General features: G+C 40.2%; 1 protein-coding gene across 4 annotated transcripts in view; it reads right to left on the bottom strand.

The window, feature by feature from the left end:
- LOC122556823 (drebrin-like) overlaps positions 1–16243 on the bottom strand; it is a 213175-nt gene that overhangs the window by 68465 nt on the left and 128467 nt on the right. For all 4 annotated transcript variants that reach the window (XM_043704031.1, XM_043704034.1, XM_043704032.1 and 1 more), the window contains exon 2: positions 13817–13872. In XM_043704031.1, the coding sequence (XP_043559966.1) occupies positions 13817–13872 (56 nt within the window). The remainder of the gene's footprint in view (positions 1–13816; positions 13873–16243) is intronic.

The raw sequence follows: 16243 nt of genomic DNA, 5'->3' as shown, positions 1-16243 counted from the left end.
TTAGACGAGGAGACTAGGACCTGTGGACACAGCCTTAGAATTAGAGGGGGTCGTTTCAGAACAGAAATGCGGAGACATTTCTTCAGCCAGAGAGTGGTGGGCCTGTGGAATTCATTGCCACGGAGTGCAGTGGAAGCTGGGACGCTAAATGTCTTCAAGGCCGAGATTGATAGATTCTTGTTGTCTCGAGGAATTAAGGGCTACGGGGAGAACGCTGGTAAGTGGAGCTGAAATGTGCATCAGCCATGATTGAATGGCGGAGTGGACTCGATGGGCCGAATGGCCTTACTTCCACTCCTATGTCTTATGGTCTTATGGTCTTATTCAGGCTCTCCCTGTAGCTCAAATCCTCCAACCCTGGCAACATCCTTGTAAATCTTTTCTGAACCCTTTCAAGTTTCACAACATCCTTCCAATAGGAAGGAGACCAGAATTGCAAGCAACATTCCAAAATTGGCATAACCAATTTCCTGTAGAGCTGCAACATGACCTCCCAACTCCTGTATTCAATACTCTGACTCTTCAATAAGGTATGTACCTGCAACTCCACTTTCAAGGAGCTATGAACCTACACTCCAAGGTCTCTTTGTTCAGCAACATTACCATTAAGTGTATAAGTCCTGCTAAGATTTGCTTTCCCAAAATGCAGCGCCTCACATTTATCTAAATTAAACTCCATCTGCAACCCCTCAGCTCATTGACCCATCTGGTCCAGATCCTGTTGTAATCTGAGGTAACCTTCTTCGTTGTCCATTATAGCTTCAATTTTGGTGTCATCTGCAAACTTACTAACTCTACCTTTTATGCTCGCATCCAAATCATTTATATAAATAACAAAAAGAAGTGGACCCAGCACCGATCTTTGTGGCACTCCACTGGTCACAGGTCTCTAATTTAAAAAACAACCCTCCACCACCACCCTCTGTCTTCTACCGTTGAGCCAGTTCTGTATCCAAATGGCTAGTTCTAACCTTGCTATCCAGTCTCCAATGGGGAACCTTGTCGAATGCCTTACTGAAGTCCATACAGATCACATCTACCACTCTACCCTCATCAATCTTCTTTGTTACTTCTTCAAAGACTCAATCAAGTTTGTGAGACATGATTTCCCACGCACAAAGCCATGTTGACTATCCTTAATCAGTCCTTCCTGTCCCTCAGGATTCCCTCCAACAACTTGCCCACCACCGAGGTCAGGCTCACCGGTCTATAGTTCCCTGGCTTGTCTTTACCGCCCTTCTTAAACAGTGACACCACGTTAGCCAACCTCCAGTCTTCCGGCATCTCACTTGTGACTATCGATGATACAGATATCTCAGCAAGAGGCCCAGCAATCACTTCTCTAGCTTCCCACAGAGTTCTAGAGTACACCTGATCAGATCGTGGGGATTTATCTACTTTTATGCATTTCAAGACATCCAGCACTTCCTCCTCTGTAATATGGACATTTTGCAAGATGTCACCATCTGTTTCCCTACATTCTATATCATCCATGTCATTTCAAAACTCAACAGAGAAGGCATTCCCTGCATATACATTGATCAAATTTGGCATCAGTGACATCATGATCACTCCGGTTTAGCAAATCTGCGTACACACAGGGGACACAGTTGTGTGAGCGAGACCTCTATATCCTCATTCACTATAACTGTGCAGGTACTGCAGCATGAAATGGAACGGTGCAAATCATTCTTACACCCAACCCATCTAATTATGTTGGCAAGTTGCCCCAGTTTGAAAAATGGGCAGCTGCTGCCATGCCAGTCGTTATGGAAATGGGAATTAGATGTAAGTGAACAAAATGTCGTAGGGAGCTGACTATCAATGTACAGTGATGTTCTGTGGCTGGAAGTTGGACAGAATTTCAGAACACAGATTTCCCAGTAAAGAGGCAGGGTAAATATTCTGAGAATAGGGCACAGACTATGAAACTGTGGATGAGGAACCTGAGGTGGGAAGTCATAGTTAGTAAAGGAGATCAAATAGATGGATTCTAGTGGCAGAATGGGAAGAATGGCATTTTGTTGGGATCTGTGGGAAACAGGTGAAATGGGATTGCTGGAGTAAAGGAATGGAATCTCCGTGAAATACAGAGGGCTGTGGGACGTAGTAGCAAAGTTTAATCCCTTACTGCTGAGCAGAGATCAGTTTTGTTACAAATCTTTGTTGTGTTAACAACTTAAGGTGAAATTTTATTTGAAGTACCATTTGTTTTCTAATTAATCCTGGAATTGTGTTGATTTTTTTGTTACAATAAAGATTTTTAAAATAATATCTTATTTTCTTTCTATTGCCATTGTAGAAATACTTTACTTTTTAACACTTATCAGACTCAATGGAAATCAGAAGTATTCTGTAGTGTAGATATAAGGGTCTTATAACTAGTTGGACGTTCTCATAAAAAGCCAAAATAATAATAAAGATACTGAGAGCTCCATCAGTTTTTTATATATCATTGTATTTAAATAACAGCATTCAAAACATTTGATTCTTGTGAAAAGTAACACACTGATGTACTGATACAGCACTTATTTTTAGAAGTAAGGTTACAATACTTATATTTAGTGACAGATTACTCAAGAGTATGGTGCTGAAGAAGCACAGCAGGTCAGGCAGCATCTGAGGAGTAGGAGAGTCAACAGGTCGGGCGTAAGCCCTTTGTCAGGATGATTCAATGGTGAAAGGCTTATGCCCGAAACGTCAATTCACCTGCTCCTCGGATGCTGCCTGACCTTGTGTGCTTTTCCAGCACCACACTCTCAACTCTAATCTATAGCATCTGCAGCCCTCGCCTTTTCCTAGATTACTACAAGACTTGAGAAAGCAATAAATTAGCTTATAAAAATCAAAGTGATTGTTCGGAGCTGATGCTAAAATGCCTGGTCGTTTTGCTTACTGAAACATATGTCTCTAATGTTACACATTAAAGCCTATTCCCAAAGGCAAATCCTTGTTTCCTAAAAATCTGATTGGGGGTATAAAATTCAACTCCAGTGAGGATGCAAAAGCTATGGCTGTAGATCAGCTTCTCGTACAATGTAATTACATTTTTTTATCCTTAAAGTTGATTTTTTAGTACTGATATCAAACTTGAGTTTTATCAAATATTACCAAATATCTGGTAACACATCACTGTCACTGTCGTCAGTTAACAGGATAAGACATAAGCCTTCATGTTCTCTGGCACTTCAGTAAGCAGAAGATAAATGTGTTATCAGATTGTGGCATATATTATAGATCATTGAAAGAGTTTATTGAAAGTAGCAACAAGACAATGAAGCAGTGCATTAATGGCCAGATTTTATAGAACTTTTAGCTCACACTCAATCCAAAAGGTAAAAGAACTAAATACTTACTTCACTAATTCTAGAGGTAAGGTTAAATTTGGGAGAGTAGTAGAAGTGTAACTCTGATCTCTAGATACTCACAACAACTTGTAGAGATGGATCTTTCTTGACTGGAGCAGTCACAATGGGCCAAATGGCCTCTTTTATATCATAAATTTTCTATGTTCCTATTTCAAACAACATTTAACCAGTACCACATACTGGTAGAGTTGGTATGTATCACAAGGTACCAGCAATGATCATCTGGGAAATTACTGCACAAATCAGTACTTGTTTGTGGTATTAAAATAGGGTATTGTCTAATACTCCACAATAGTTTTGTCTCAGACTGATTAGTATTCTTTAATTTGCTATCATTGTGCTCATTAGTGTACAGTACATAACTCATAACTCACAAAACCTGCAAGGCAGATTATCTATACTCTTAAACATTTAAAACTGTCTGGTTTTAAAACAACTGGACATGGGACACCATAACCATACTCCACTCTTGGTTTGAAGATGGTGCGTTCAACTCCAGCTCTGGAGTCATGAGCACGTTTTTAGGCCTCTCCATCCATTCAGTCCTGTGGGAGTACGGAATTGTCAAAGATGCCATCTTTGGATGAGACATTAAACCAAAGATTCAGTGATTGCGAAAGACCCCATAGCACCATTACAGAAAGACCAGGGAAATTCTTCTCGTGCCCAGGCAACATCTATTCCCCAGCAACAGTAAAACTGATCATCTTGTCACTTAATTACTATTTACTAATTGATTGCACTTTGCCCAATCTTACAACAATATTTCATTGGGTGCACAGCATTATTTCCAGAGAAAAATGAATCATACGTCCACCTCCTCCTATTGAATGAGTTGGGCCATTTTCCGCAATTGTTAAATCAGAAGAGATGGTTTTTAGCCCCCAGGCTATATTTGTATCTGTTATAATTCAAAACAGGGATATGGAGAAATAAACAGTACCTTCAATTGCTCAGTCAATTTTGTGCAACTGGACTCTGTTCCTGGTTTAGGGACCTAATTGATTGCTATGTATTACCAAGCAATCAACCTTAAACAACTCACAACATTGATTTAAATTGACCAATAGTCATATGAAAACAAATGTAGGTTTTCTGAAATGTAATAAAAGTCATCACATTGCGTACCTACCAACAGTGCACCATGCACTCACGCTGCTAAACTTCCAACAATTTGGCATGGATGTCTTTTGTTTTGAATGGAACACTAACTTTGAAGAAATAAATTGTCAACTTCTAGCACAATCAGAATACTCACCGCCCCCAACACAAGGTATTAGTGCATGGCATACATAAGTACATGTTAGTATCTAAATTGCACCAAGAGTGATCGCAAATGATTTCAGTTCACAAGGGACTGCGACCTGCTCAACTGTGCCTCTGTACAAAATGCAAATAGTTCCCTAGTTTGTACGAAGCTGCTGTCCAGTCCTCGACTCTGTCTAAAGTTCCCAATGCCCATGATATTTGTGCACAGTGACAGTGGCAGAATGTGATCCATGTACCATCTACCAGCCGTTGCTTGTAAAGGTGGGAACATGAAAAGCCTTCAGCCACCATGACTCACTCAAAGCAGCCTCCAGACACCAGTACTCCCAGTACTGGCCAGCATTACTGGAGCCCAAAGACAGCCAATTGCATCCACACAAAATGATAGGAAACATTGACCTCTTCCAGAGCCCTTCAACATGCAAAGGGCACTGACAAAGCAACTCACTGGATCTACTGGTGCTGCCACTTCCACAGGAACTGAACCACCTCCAGACTTGATCTGAAGCCTGACGCAGACCAGGACAGTGCACTGCTGTTCACAATCAGCAGGAGCAGAACTGATGCAGTTCTGAGTAAGCACTGATCGGTCCAAATATAATAACATCATTAAGGCCTTTGATTCATTTAATTTTGTGACGCAATTTTATTATAAACTGGAAAAAGCTTAATCAGCAGAGCTAGGAGCTGGGGAGACCAGTGATTAATTCATAAACTCTTTGTATTAACTCGTTGATAATTACTAATATAAAATTTTGACATATGAGCTCATAAGGGACTGCAAAATGGTAAGGGTGCTGGTTGAAGCTTTAATAAAATTATTGTAGTTCAAAGAGGAACTTACATTTGCAAAGTATTACGGACTACACTGAAGTTTGCAAACAGAACAAGTTTGTTTTGAATCAGAAGGGACAGGGAAGTTCCTTGGGCACAGACCGTTGATTCCAACTCAGTGCAGTTTATCAATGAATGGGCTAATAGGGTCCCAGTAAAAACAGAAAGAACGGGAAGAGGACCCAGGCATCGAATTTTCTTCAAGTCCACACCGGTGATGGGAGTGCACTTCATCGGAGCAAAACCTGGTCAGCCCTAAATGCCAAGGGCATTAGAGGAGCCATTTTACAGGCAACTTGCTGGAACAGTAATGGGCTCCCATTGCATGGGACAAAAACTCTAATCTACAACTGTTCAAGAAATTGATGATACCAAAGAAAAATAATCTATCCTTCTCTGAAGAAGTGCTAGACGCACAAGTTTTCTGACATACAGGTATTATGTTTATTGGCAAGAGAGCTCATTTTAAACTGGATTGAGTAGTTGATTATTCCATTCTTTTAATGTCAAGCATGGCTGAAATTTTAATTTCCCCAACCATCTTTCATTCAACTTAATGGTGCGGTAGGTATTTCAATAAGAATGTAAGCGTAAGCTATATTTCAGCAGAGAGATCACTGACACCTTGCATGTTATTCTTAATCTTGATTGTTCTTTATTAAGCAGAGAAGCTTACGTGGCTTTGAAGCTTCTTTACTTTTTACCAGTTGAAGAAACTGAAATGGACTCAGTACATATCAGTCTTCATTTGAGGAAACACTATTCCTAGGACTGCAGGTTTGAGAGGTTGGCAGCATGGTGTAAAGACAACAATCTCTCCATGAGTGTCAGGAAAACAAAGGAAATGGTCATTGACTTCAAGAAGTGGAGTGGAGGGCACACCCCTGTCTGTATCAATGGAGCTGAGGTGGAGATTGTCAAAAGCATCAAACTCCTGGCAGTGATAATCAACAACAACTTGTCCTGGGCCACCCATGCTGATGTAACAGTCAGAAAGCACAACAATATCTCCACTTCCTCAGGGAGCTAAGGAAATTCAGTACATCCACAAAGATTCTTACCAGTTTTTATAGATGCACCATAGAGAGCGTCCTGTCTGCATGCATCACAGTGTAGTATGGCAACCACTCTTCCCAAGACCACAAGAAACTACAAAGAGTTGTGAACACAGCCCAGTCCATCACACAAACCATGTACAGGGGAACCTCAATTATCCGTACACCAATTATCCGAAGGAGATCTCGAGGTCCCGAAAGAAACATTACATCAAAGACGTGTTTCCAAGTGATCGCGTCTTTTATTTAAACAGGCACCCTCTCCAAATGACTAACCTCCCCTCTCTCCCCACCCTTTCCCTGGAGTCCTACAGAGGGGTGTATCCTACTCCCCCCCAACCCTCCCCCAGCTTCCCAGGAATAATCTCTCCAACATTGTCCTGTGCAGGGCAAACATGGAACCTGTCAAAACACTGCAGTTAAAAGTTGTGTGTCTGTGTGCTATTTGCAGACTTACTCCACAAAGGCAGCTGCAGCAGCAACAACAGCAATCTAGTTGTTGGTGTACAGTCTGGATGCCCCGAGAGGGGCCGGGGGTGGAAGGGGGAGGTGGGGGGGCTGTGTTGGGGGGCGGTGCTGGACGGGGAGGGAGGTGTGGGGGTGGGGTGGGGGAGGGTCTCATGCGCTGTGCGCTGCTGCTAGTCTCCTGAACGAGGAGCAAACTTTAAAACTCCGAGGCCCAGAGGAAAGGCATTTAAATCGATTTTCCGAATAATCGATTATCTGAGCCAAATAGTGCCCGCCCATCTCATTTGAGTAATCGAGTTTCCACTGTACTGACTCCACCTCTACTTCCTGTTACCTCAGGAAAGCCACCAAAGTAATCAAGGACCCTCTTCCACCGAGCAGAAGATATAAAAGATTGGATACATGTACCAACAGATACAAGAACAGTTTCTTCCCTGCTGTTATCAGACTTTTGAACAGACCTCTCAAATGTTAATTCTGATCTCTCTCTCTGCATTTTCTCTGCAGCTGGAACACTATGTTGCACTTTGTTCTGCTACCCTGATGCACCTTGTATGGTATGCTCTGTCTGTAAAGCATGCAGAACACCTTTCACTGTATCTCAGTACATATCACAACAATAAATCAAACTTAAAAGCAGATTGTACATTTCTCTTTAAGGAGAGGCATGTAAAAAAGGAAAATGATGCATGAAGGATGAAGGCGACCAGTGGCAAGATGACATTCTAGACCTTACATTATTGTTAAAGGAAAACACTGGAAGAGAATGAAGATACAAACGATGTTGATGATTTGTTAAAAGAAGAGGTCCTGAATCTTGCTCTATTCTTTAAAGAGACTGTAACTGATAAGAGCTCTCTCGTCTTATTTGAGAAGGACCAAATGTTACTGAAGAACATTATTGGGTAGGCCTTGACACACTGTGAGGAAACCTCCCATAATGTCGGAGGAGCTGGGAATACACCTGATGGGCAGCAGTAGAAAACAAAAGTGATTTAAACTGCAAAACAAGTTGAATGAAATGTTTGCAGCATGTTTCCATCATTTAAATAGATTTTTATTATTTCTTACTGTTTTCTTTAAATACTTATCATTGTTCTGGATGTAGGTTTGCTCGCTGAGCTGGAAGGTTTGTTCTCAGATGTTGCATCACCATACGAGGTAACGTCATCAGTGAGCCTCCGGATGAAGCACAGGTGGCATGGCCCACTTTTTTTTGTATGTTTAGGTTTCCTAGAGTTGGTGATGTCATTTCCTGTTCTTTTCTCAGGGGGTGGTAAATGGGATCCAAGTCAATGTGTTTGTTGATAGAGTTCTGGTTGGAATGCCATGCTTCTAGGAATCCTCGTGCATGTCTCTGTTTGGCTTGTCCTAGGATGGATGTGCTGTCCCAGGAACTAGTGAGAGAGGGTCATGTCTTTTTGTGGCTAGTTGATGTTCATGTATCTTGGTGGCTAGTTTTCTGCCTGTTTGTCCAATGTAGTGCTTGTTACAGTACTTGCACGGTATTTTGTAAATTACATTAGTTTTGCTTGTTGTCTGTATAAGTTCTTTCAAGTTCATTAGGTGCTGTTTTAGTGTGTTGGTGGGTTTGAGGGCTACCATGATGCCAAGGGGTCTGAGTAGTCTGGCAGTCATTTCCGAGAAGTCTTTGATGTAGGGGAGAGTGGCTAGGGTTTCTGGGCATGCTTTGGGATTTGTTGCTGAAAAATCGGCAGACTGTGTTCATTGGATACCCATTCTTTTTTAATACACTGTGTAGGTGATTTTTCTCCGCTCTTCATAGTTCCTCTGTGCTGCAGTATTGAAATAATGTTTTAATGCAGCTTCATTTGTGGATGTTGGGATGATTGTTTCTGTAGTTCAATATTTGGTCAGTGTGTGTTGTTTTCCTGTAGACAACACATCCATCCTTGGACAAGCCAAACAGAGATACGCACAAGAATTCTTAAAAGCATGGCATTCCAACCAGAACTCTATCAACAAACACTGACTTGGATCTCATCTACCACTCCCTGAGAAAAAGAACAGGAAATGACATCAACACAGGAAATGGCGTCACCACGGGAAATGATATCACCACTCCAAGGAAACCTAAACACATAAATAGAAAGTGGGTCATGCCACCAGTGCTTCATCTGGAGGCACTGAAGATGCTTCATTCCTGATGAAGGGCTTTTGCCCAAAATGTCAATTTTCCCACTCCTGTCCTGCTATGCTTTTCCAGCCACTCTAATCTAGACTCTGATTTCCAGCATCTGCAGTCCTCACTTTTGCCTCACTGAAGAGATTATCTAGTATGATGAAACATCTGAAAACGAACCTTCAGTTCAGCGAGCAAACCTATATTCAGAACCTCAACCTGAGCTACAAATTTTCTCTAACTTATCATTGTATTTCACTATAAAGCTGATGTCTTTTATTTCATTTACGAATTAATAGGTATTGTTGATTGATTATTTCAAGGATACTTACTATTTTCTTCAAGGATATTTAATGTTTCTTATTGAAGGCATGTGACTGAGTAAGTCAGATAAGTGGGTAAGGAGCACCTGAGTGGTCAGGTACTGAGGTAGGATGGAGGTTGGAAGGATGTTTGCTAGGTTGGGTGGCAGGTGGATAGAGTTGAAACTTTATTGCTGGAACAGCACAGCAGGTCAGGCAGCATCCAGGGAACAGGAGATTCGACGTTTCGGGCACAGGCCCTTCTTCAGGAATTCCTGAAGAAGGGCCTGTGCCCGAAACGTCGAATCTCCTGTTCCCTGGATGCTGCCTGACCTGCTGTGCTGTTCCAGCAATAAAGTTTCAACTTTGATCTCCAGCATCTGCAGACCTCACTTTCTCCTGGCAGGTGGATAGAATAGTAGATGGATCAGTCTGAATCACAGAGAGGAGTTGGTGCTTGTGTTTGGTTTGGGCTGGGAAGGGGGTGTTGGGTGTGGGAGTTGGTTGGGTCAATGGGGAATTAAGGACAGTCATTTGTATAGTTATCGAGGAGTTACAGCAGGTTTTAAATCTCTGCAATCTTTCCTGGTTAACTGTTCCATTCAAATACTCCAACTCTAATTTAGTATTGAAGACTACTTTGGAGGGTTTTAGATGTTGGTGTGATCATCCATCAGAATGTTAAAATTCCAGGGCAATTCTTGGGTAGTCAGAAGTGTATTGTGACTTCCCCACGTTCTGATGACCGACTCCAGTCAAAGCTACTGAAATGACAATCTTCCAATTTGACGATCTGGGTCATGATGTCCTTCCTATTATCAAGACAGCTGTTGTTGAGAATATACCTGATTACAGCTTTGAATCTTCCACATCCTCCAGCAAATCTGCAGATACCAAAACATTACAGAGAAGTTTCTTGTAAATCCCAATTTCAATGGAAGTGCCCAAGCAGATACGTTTTCCTTTAATCTTCAAGGATATCTTCTCTTGTTGATAAAAGTGAAATCCTACTTGCTGCTGGAATTCTCATTATATTATTGTCTGCAGAGGAGCAACCTCAAGCTGAAGAGAATGTAGCAACAGTAATACTATGTACAGGAGAATAAACTCTATCTTATCAAACGTATGAAGAAATTAACATTTCTTCCATTGCCAGAAGAGTGTTCTAAACGTTCTTTGTTCTTCTTTTTGTCGATTAGATTCATTCCTGGATGAGGTATTGAATAGTACTTTCATTTTTACAGCAGCAACAGATAATTTTATTTTAGTCATTCAGGGATGTGGGTGTCACTACGAGGCCAACATTTATTAACCCATCTTGATTGCCCTTGAGAAGAGGATAGTAAGCTACCTTCTGGAACCACTGTGGTCCATGTGGTGTAGGACTGTCACGGTGCCATTATAGAGGGTGTTCCAGGTCTTTAATCCAGTGGCAGTGAGAAACGGCAATATTGAACCAAGAAGGGGAATTTGCAGTTGTGGCGAACAGAAGGAAGGTTCATTTTCTCAAGCAGTTACTTTAACCTGTCCTCCATGTGCAAAGGAGAAGAACATTCAGATTTCAGTTTGCTGTCTTCCCATTTACAGGGTTTTATGCTTCGGGTCCTGGTGATCTGTCTCCTGAACCAGTCCATCTTTGATCAGTCCACAATGCTTTTGTTTTCAAGTCATCTTAAGTTCCCCAGCCTGGGTACTGGGTGTTCTGAGAAGCTGCCATCCCAACTGGCCGATATATTTGCCTTTTAATGAGAAGATCCAGTTCCTCAAAACAAGCCAAGAGCACAACTAGAGATTGTCGTTAGGAGAGATTTGGCATTGGAAGGGTTTGGTGGGGAGGGAGGAGTCATCAAATGAAAATGTCAACAGTTCATGATGTAAATGCACTGAGCCAATTTGTGGGATATGCAATATATGGAATGGATATCTATACGTTAAAAACAAGACTGCAGGAGCAATGACGAAATCTGAAGTCAGATCACATAGGACCAATACTTCAGTGTAGAAGGTTCTAGTGAAATTGAGGACAATGATGCCTCTGAACAAAGTGTAAATATTCATCAGCTTGCACTTGCTAGTCCTTGTCTGTCTAAAACTGCCAAAATCTGCTCATAATGTTTGTACAACCTCAACCCCACTTCCAAACAAGTCAATGTCAAGATGAAAAATATCAGTTACAGGCAAAAGTTTTGAAAGTATACTGGGTATGGAGTTATTGACAACTAAAAATGCTCCAACTATTTAAAAACGCCAATGACATCAGCAATGAAATATTAATGGGTGCAAAATGTCAAAACATCTTTGAGATGACCAAGACAATGTATGTCATTATGTTTAAAGTAGTCGAGCTGCCTTATAATTGAAACTCGCATCATTTCTAATCACCAGGTTTTGGGAATATATTATAACTTTATTATATAGAGCAATTTCTAACATTAACTTGATTTTACTTCTTTTGTTAAAAAAGTACCATTTATCTTTTAACAGCAAGCTATTTCTTGATTATACCTTGATCTGAATGTTCTGAAATGGTCCAAAACATATCACCGACAAAGCAGGAATAATTCTAAAACAGAATAAAATTATGCCTTCAATTGTAAAATGATCTAATACATTGTGTACCTCCTTGTATTTGTTCTTTGCAATTTCCTTCCTCCTCCTATTTTATGTGTGTTATTTTACCACCTTAAATCTGCACAATTTTTCTTCTTAAGCTGCTGGTCTTATCTTCCTTCTGCATCTCCTTTTTTTTTGCTGTTACCTATTTACCTCTTCTTCCAATACTAATACCAGTACCATTGAAATTCCTCTCCTTCCAATTCTCTGGTAAACACAATGGATAAGTCCGAATAGTAGCTACACACCTCAGGATTTTAATCTCTACCAATATATTAGTGTGACTCTTCCATGCTGATAAACGAGGTGTGTGTGTGTGTGTGTGTGTGTGTGTGCGTGCGTGCGTGTCTTTTTAACCAGTATAACGAGAAATATTACCATGAAGTATTCAAAATGATGAGGTTCAGAACTGGAATGCAGGCCACTTTAACTCAACATGGAAAGTCTTTTTTTTTTAAACACAGTGTCAATCTCTGAATCTTGGTGCCACAGAATTACATAGAAATTGTAAAACAGAAACAGGTTGCTCAGCCCAATCAATCACAGTTGAGTGCTCTTCTCTGTGTGAGCAATCGTGTCATTCCCATATGTCTGCCATCTCTAATTCCCATTTCCTAATGAACTATCCAATCTAATCTTACATACAAACATGGTTTCTGTTTCAATTAGTAACAGGCAGTGGATTCCATAGCTAAAAGTTTCTTCCATTTTTTAGTAGGCCTTTGTAGAAAGGCAGTCAGTTAATGAAGAAAAGTACATTAATATAATCCACCAAAGGTTAGGATAGAAAATTGTATGAAATATCTAAAGATAAGGAAGAACCTGGGCATTGTGTAGCCAACCTTATACAGTCACATCAGACTGAGTAAGTTCCCCCTTTACATTTATCTGCCAATCTTGGCAATTGGACTGTTTCAGAACATAACCTTATTATCTCCAAATTCCCTGAGAAGTCGTGGATTACATATTGATAATGCCATTTATTAATCGAAGGATTTCTCTCATCTCTATCTCCACTGTTTTAAAAGCTGAAAAGAAGCAGACACTCTAAACATAACTCCATCAATAAACACATCAACTTAGATCCCATCTACCTTCCCTTGAATAAAAGAACCGGAAATGACATCACCCACCTGAATAAACCATGATCTATAAATAGAGAGGCGGGACATATCATCAGCACTTCACTGGAGACTCTCACTGATGATGTTACCTAGTCATGGTGACAAAATATCTGAAAACAAATCTTCCAGCTCAGCGAGCTAACTTACAGACTTAGCAGAAGCCCTTTCTGTGCAGCCTTGCTCAACTTGACCAAAACAAGAAAAGACTTACAAGCAGCTAATCGCATTGTGAAACATTGAACTCCCTGCTTTAGTCTGTCAGTGATCAAAACTGCACAGCTTAACAGGTGTAGATATGTGAGAATGTGGAAAGGTTATAAAATTAGAAGTTGCGAAAACAGACATACACTTGATTAGAAATAGAGTAATTTTTGAATTAAAGCTGTAGGTTATTTGAAGCCTATCACTGAATTGACCATGACTATTGTAGATAAATCCCCAAACTCAGTGCAGTGCAGAGTTTTGAAACTTGCTGTCCATTAACGAAGCATGCATTTTCTTATTAGTTAGAAATTGGACTGGGTTACTGCAGAACATCCTACATTTCTTACTTTCAAACAATAGTGAATCCGGATGAAATCCAGCTGGAAAGACCTAATGTTAACTAGAGGCACAAATCTAGTCTGTATTTGTCACATACCTCCTGAATCGGCTAATTTCAGATTGTCAGTGTTATCTTCGTAAGTGTACAGGGCCCTGTGGAGAGAAGGAATTCAAACCGGTTAATCCCTTTGCCACCACAACATATCCAGCCATTTGAATTTTTAAAAATTTGGCAGAAACTAAATAAATTAATGCCTGTGGTACATTTACTCTATACTGTATATTCTTTGCATGTTCAGTGATTCACCATATTCAAGTTTCCTCAGTTCTCCAACTGGCCACAGCATTAACACATAAATCGGTTTCAAAGATAAAGGACATGGAGATTCGTACGACCAAACTGTATAATTACACTTGGAATTCCACATTTCTACAACACAGTAAGTAACCCCAAACATAAGTGAGCAGGGAAATAAAGAAAAAAAATTGCTATTTGCCTATTGATTCCAGACCTTGCGTAATAAATCCCAACAGAGTCTAAATAAGAATGTACATTTATTTGGCAGTCTCGGTGTATTTTCACAGAAAGTGAAATAAAATTCTTTCCTTTCAATCCAGTTCCTAACCAGCTATTTAGTGGGGAGTAAATACAGATTTAAATGACAAAGTGTAGGACTACAGTAATTCCAAAAAGTGAAAATAACCAGACATTAGAAAATGGAGAATAAAAGAATATGCTGACACATTGATGAAATATTGGAGAGATATACAGGAGACTTTGTGAGGACATAGAACAAATAGTAAGATGGAGGGAAGCTGAATGCTTTTGGTTTTGTCAAATTTGAACTGGGAAAAAAAACACTCATCTCAGAGTAAGCTGCATGTAATAAATGGGAAGGATGACAAGGAAATAAGACTGTGGGGACAATTAATGTTAGGTTTAGTTAGCATAGATATGAAAGATTAAATCTTATTTAATCTACTGGAAGATTACATATTTCTTTCTGACCTTTCTCTTCAAAAATAGTCAGATTAAAACTTCAGAATAATTGTCAATATTACATCCTGCGTTAACTTATTTTTGATGTAAAACTTTCCACAATGCGATGCTTCCATTGTGCTAGCTGTCCAGGAATAAATACAATACAATAATTGTATTGTCATTTCAGTCTGTATTGATCCTCACTAAATAGTTCATTCAGAACAGGATTGAAGGTAATGAGCTTGTTTTAAATACATAATCAATGCAGTACCAAACACTTTTGCAAGTCATTTTATGTGTCCATTGTTCTGCGAATGGCAATAGAAGGTCCTTTTATCCTTGTTGGGAGCTTGCTAATTTTGTATTTGTATCAATGTTCCCCATTATGGGCGGCACGGTGGCACAGTGGTTAGCACTGCTACCTCACAGCACCCGAGACCCGGGTTCAATTCCCGCCTCAGGCGACTGGCTGTGTGGAGTTTGCACGTTCTCCCCGTGTCTGCATGGGTTTCCTCCGGGTGCTCCGGTTTCCTCCCACAGTCCAAAGATGTGCAGGTCAGGTCATTGGCCATGCTAAATTGCCCGTAGTGTTAGGTAAGGGGTAAATGTAGGGGTATGGGTGGGTTGCGCTTCGGCGGGTCGGTGTGGACTTGTTGGGCCGAAGAGCCTGTTTCCACACTGTAATGTAATCTAATCTAATTCAGAATCACAGTTTATTAAGCTGTCCACACCAATATTTGTGCATCCCTTTAAGAAATTTAAACAGCAGGATCATGCTGTATTACATTTTCATTTCAAGTGTAGCTCAGCAAGGGATACAAAAAATCTAGGCCCTATTGTTTAATTCCAGCTAACAGGAATACTGGATCGATCAGATCTCAGAATATAACCTGGCTTGATAGATCAGGAGTCTTTTTTTGCAATGTTGTTTCCATGGTGTTCAGTCATTGAATATATTTGCATGAGGCTGCCAATATTGTTTTAATAAAACACAAGTTTATTGCACAAAACAAAAAATCTATATTAATAAGAAAATTTTGAATGATCTTCATATAAATATCAACCAGAAAAAAAGCAACCTTTTCCCCAGCACCATCCTTTACCAGCATTCAATCCCAGAATCAATTCCTAACAACTTTTTTCTTATTCAACTGACAAATTTGCAAGTATTTCCTTTTGCTGACTATTTCAGCTGCTGCAGCTCTATCCCATTACATTAATGTTACTGCCTCCCTGGTAGCTTGGTAGTCTCCTAAAAGAGCAGCGATGTAACTTGAATATTCAACTAAAGACAACAATTGAGTTCAAATTCTGTTAAAGATTTGTCCTGATCTGCTTCTGGTAGGAGCAATGTAAGAAAAATGATGGTACAGCCCACTTTAGGACGATTACCACAATTACAGCATGTGAATATCCTTAGCTGGACCATTTAGACACAGCAGTAGAATATGCTGCACAAAATCAGATGCCAAACTTGTATCCCCTAGAAATCATATAGTTAATAAAAAAAGTTTGCATAAGTTAGAATGGCTTTGTTTTAAA

Source organism: Chiloscyllium plagiosum, chromosome 14, assembly GCF_004010195.1.
Source record: "Chiloscyllium plagiosum isolate BGI_BamShark_2017 chromosome 14, ASM401019v2, whole genome shotgun sequence".
Lineage (NCBI taxonomy): Eukaryota > Metazoa > Chordata > Chondrichthyes > Orectolobiformes > Hemiscylliidae > Chiloscyllium > Chiloscyllium plagiosum.
This window is presented reverse-complemented; position numbering and strand designations above follow the sequence as displayed.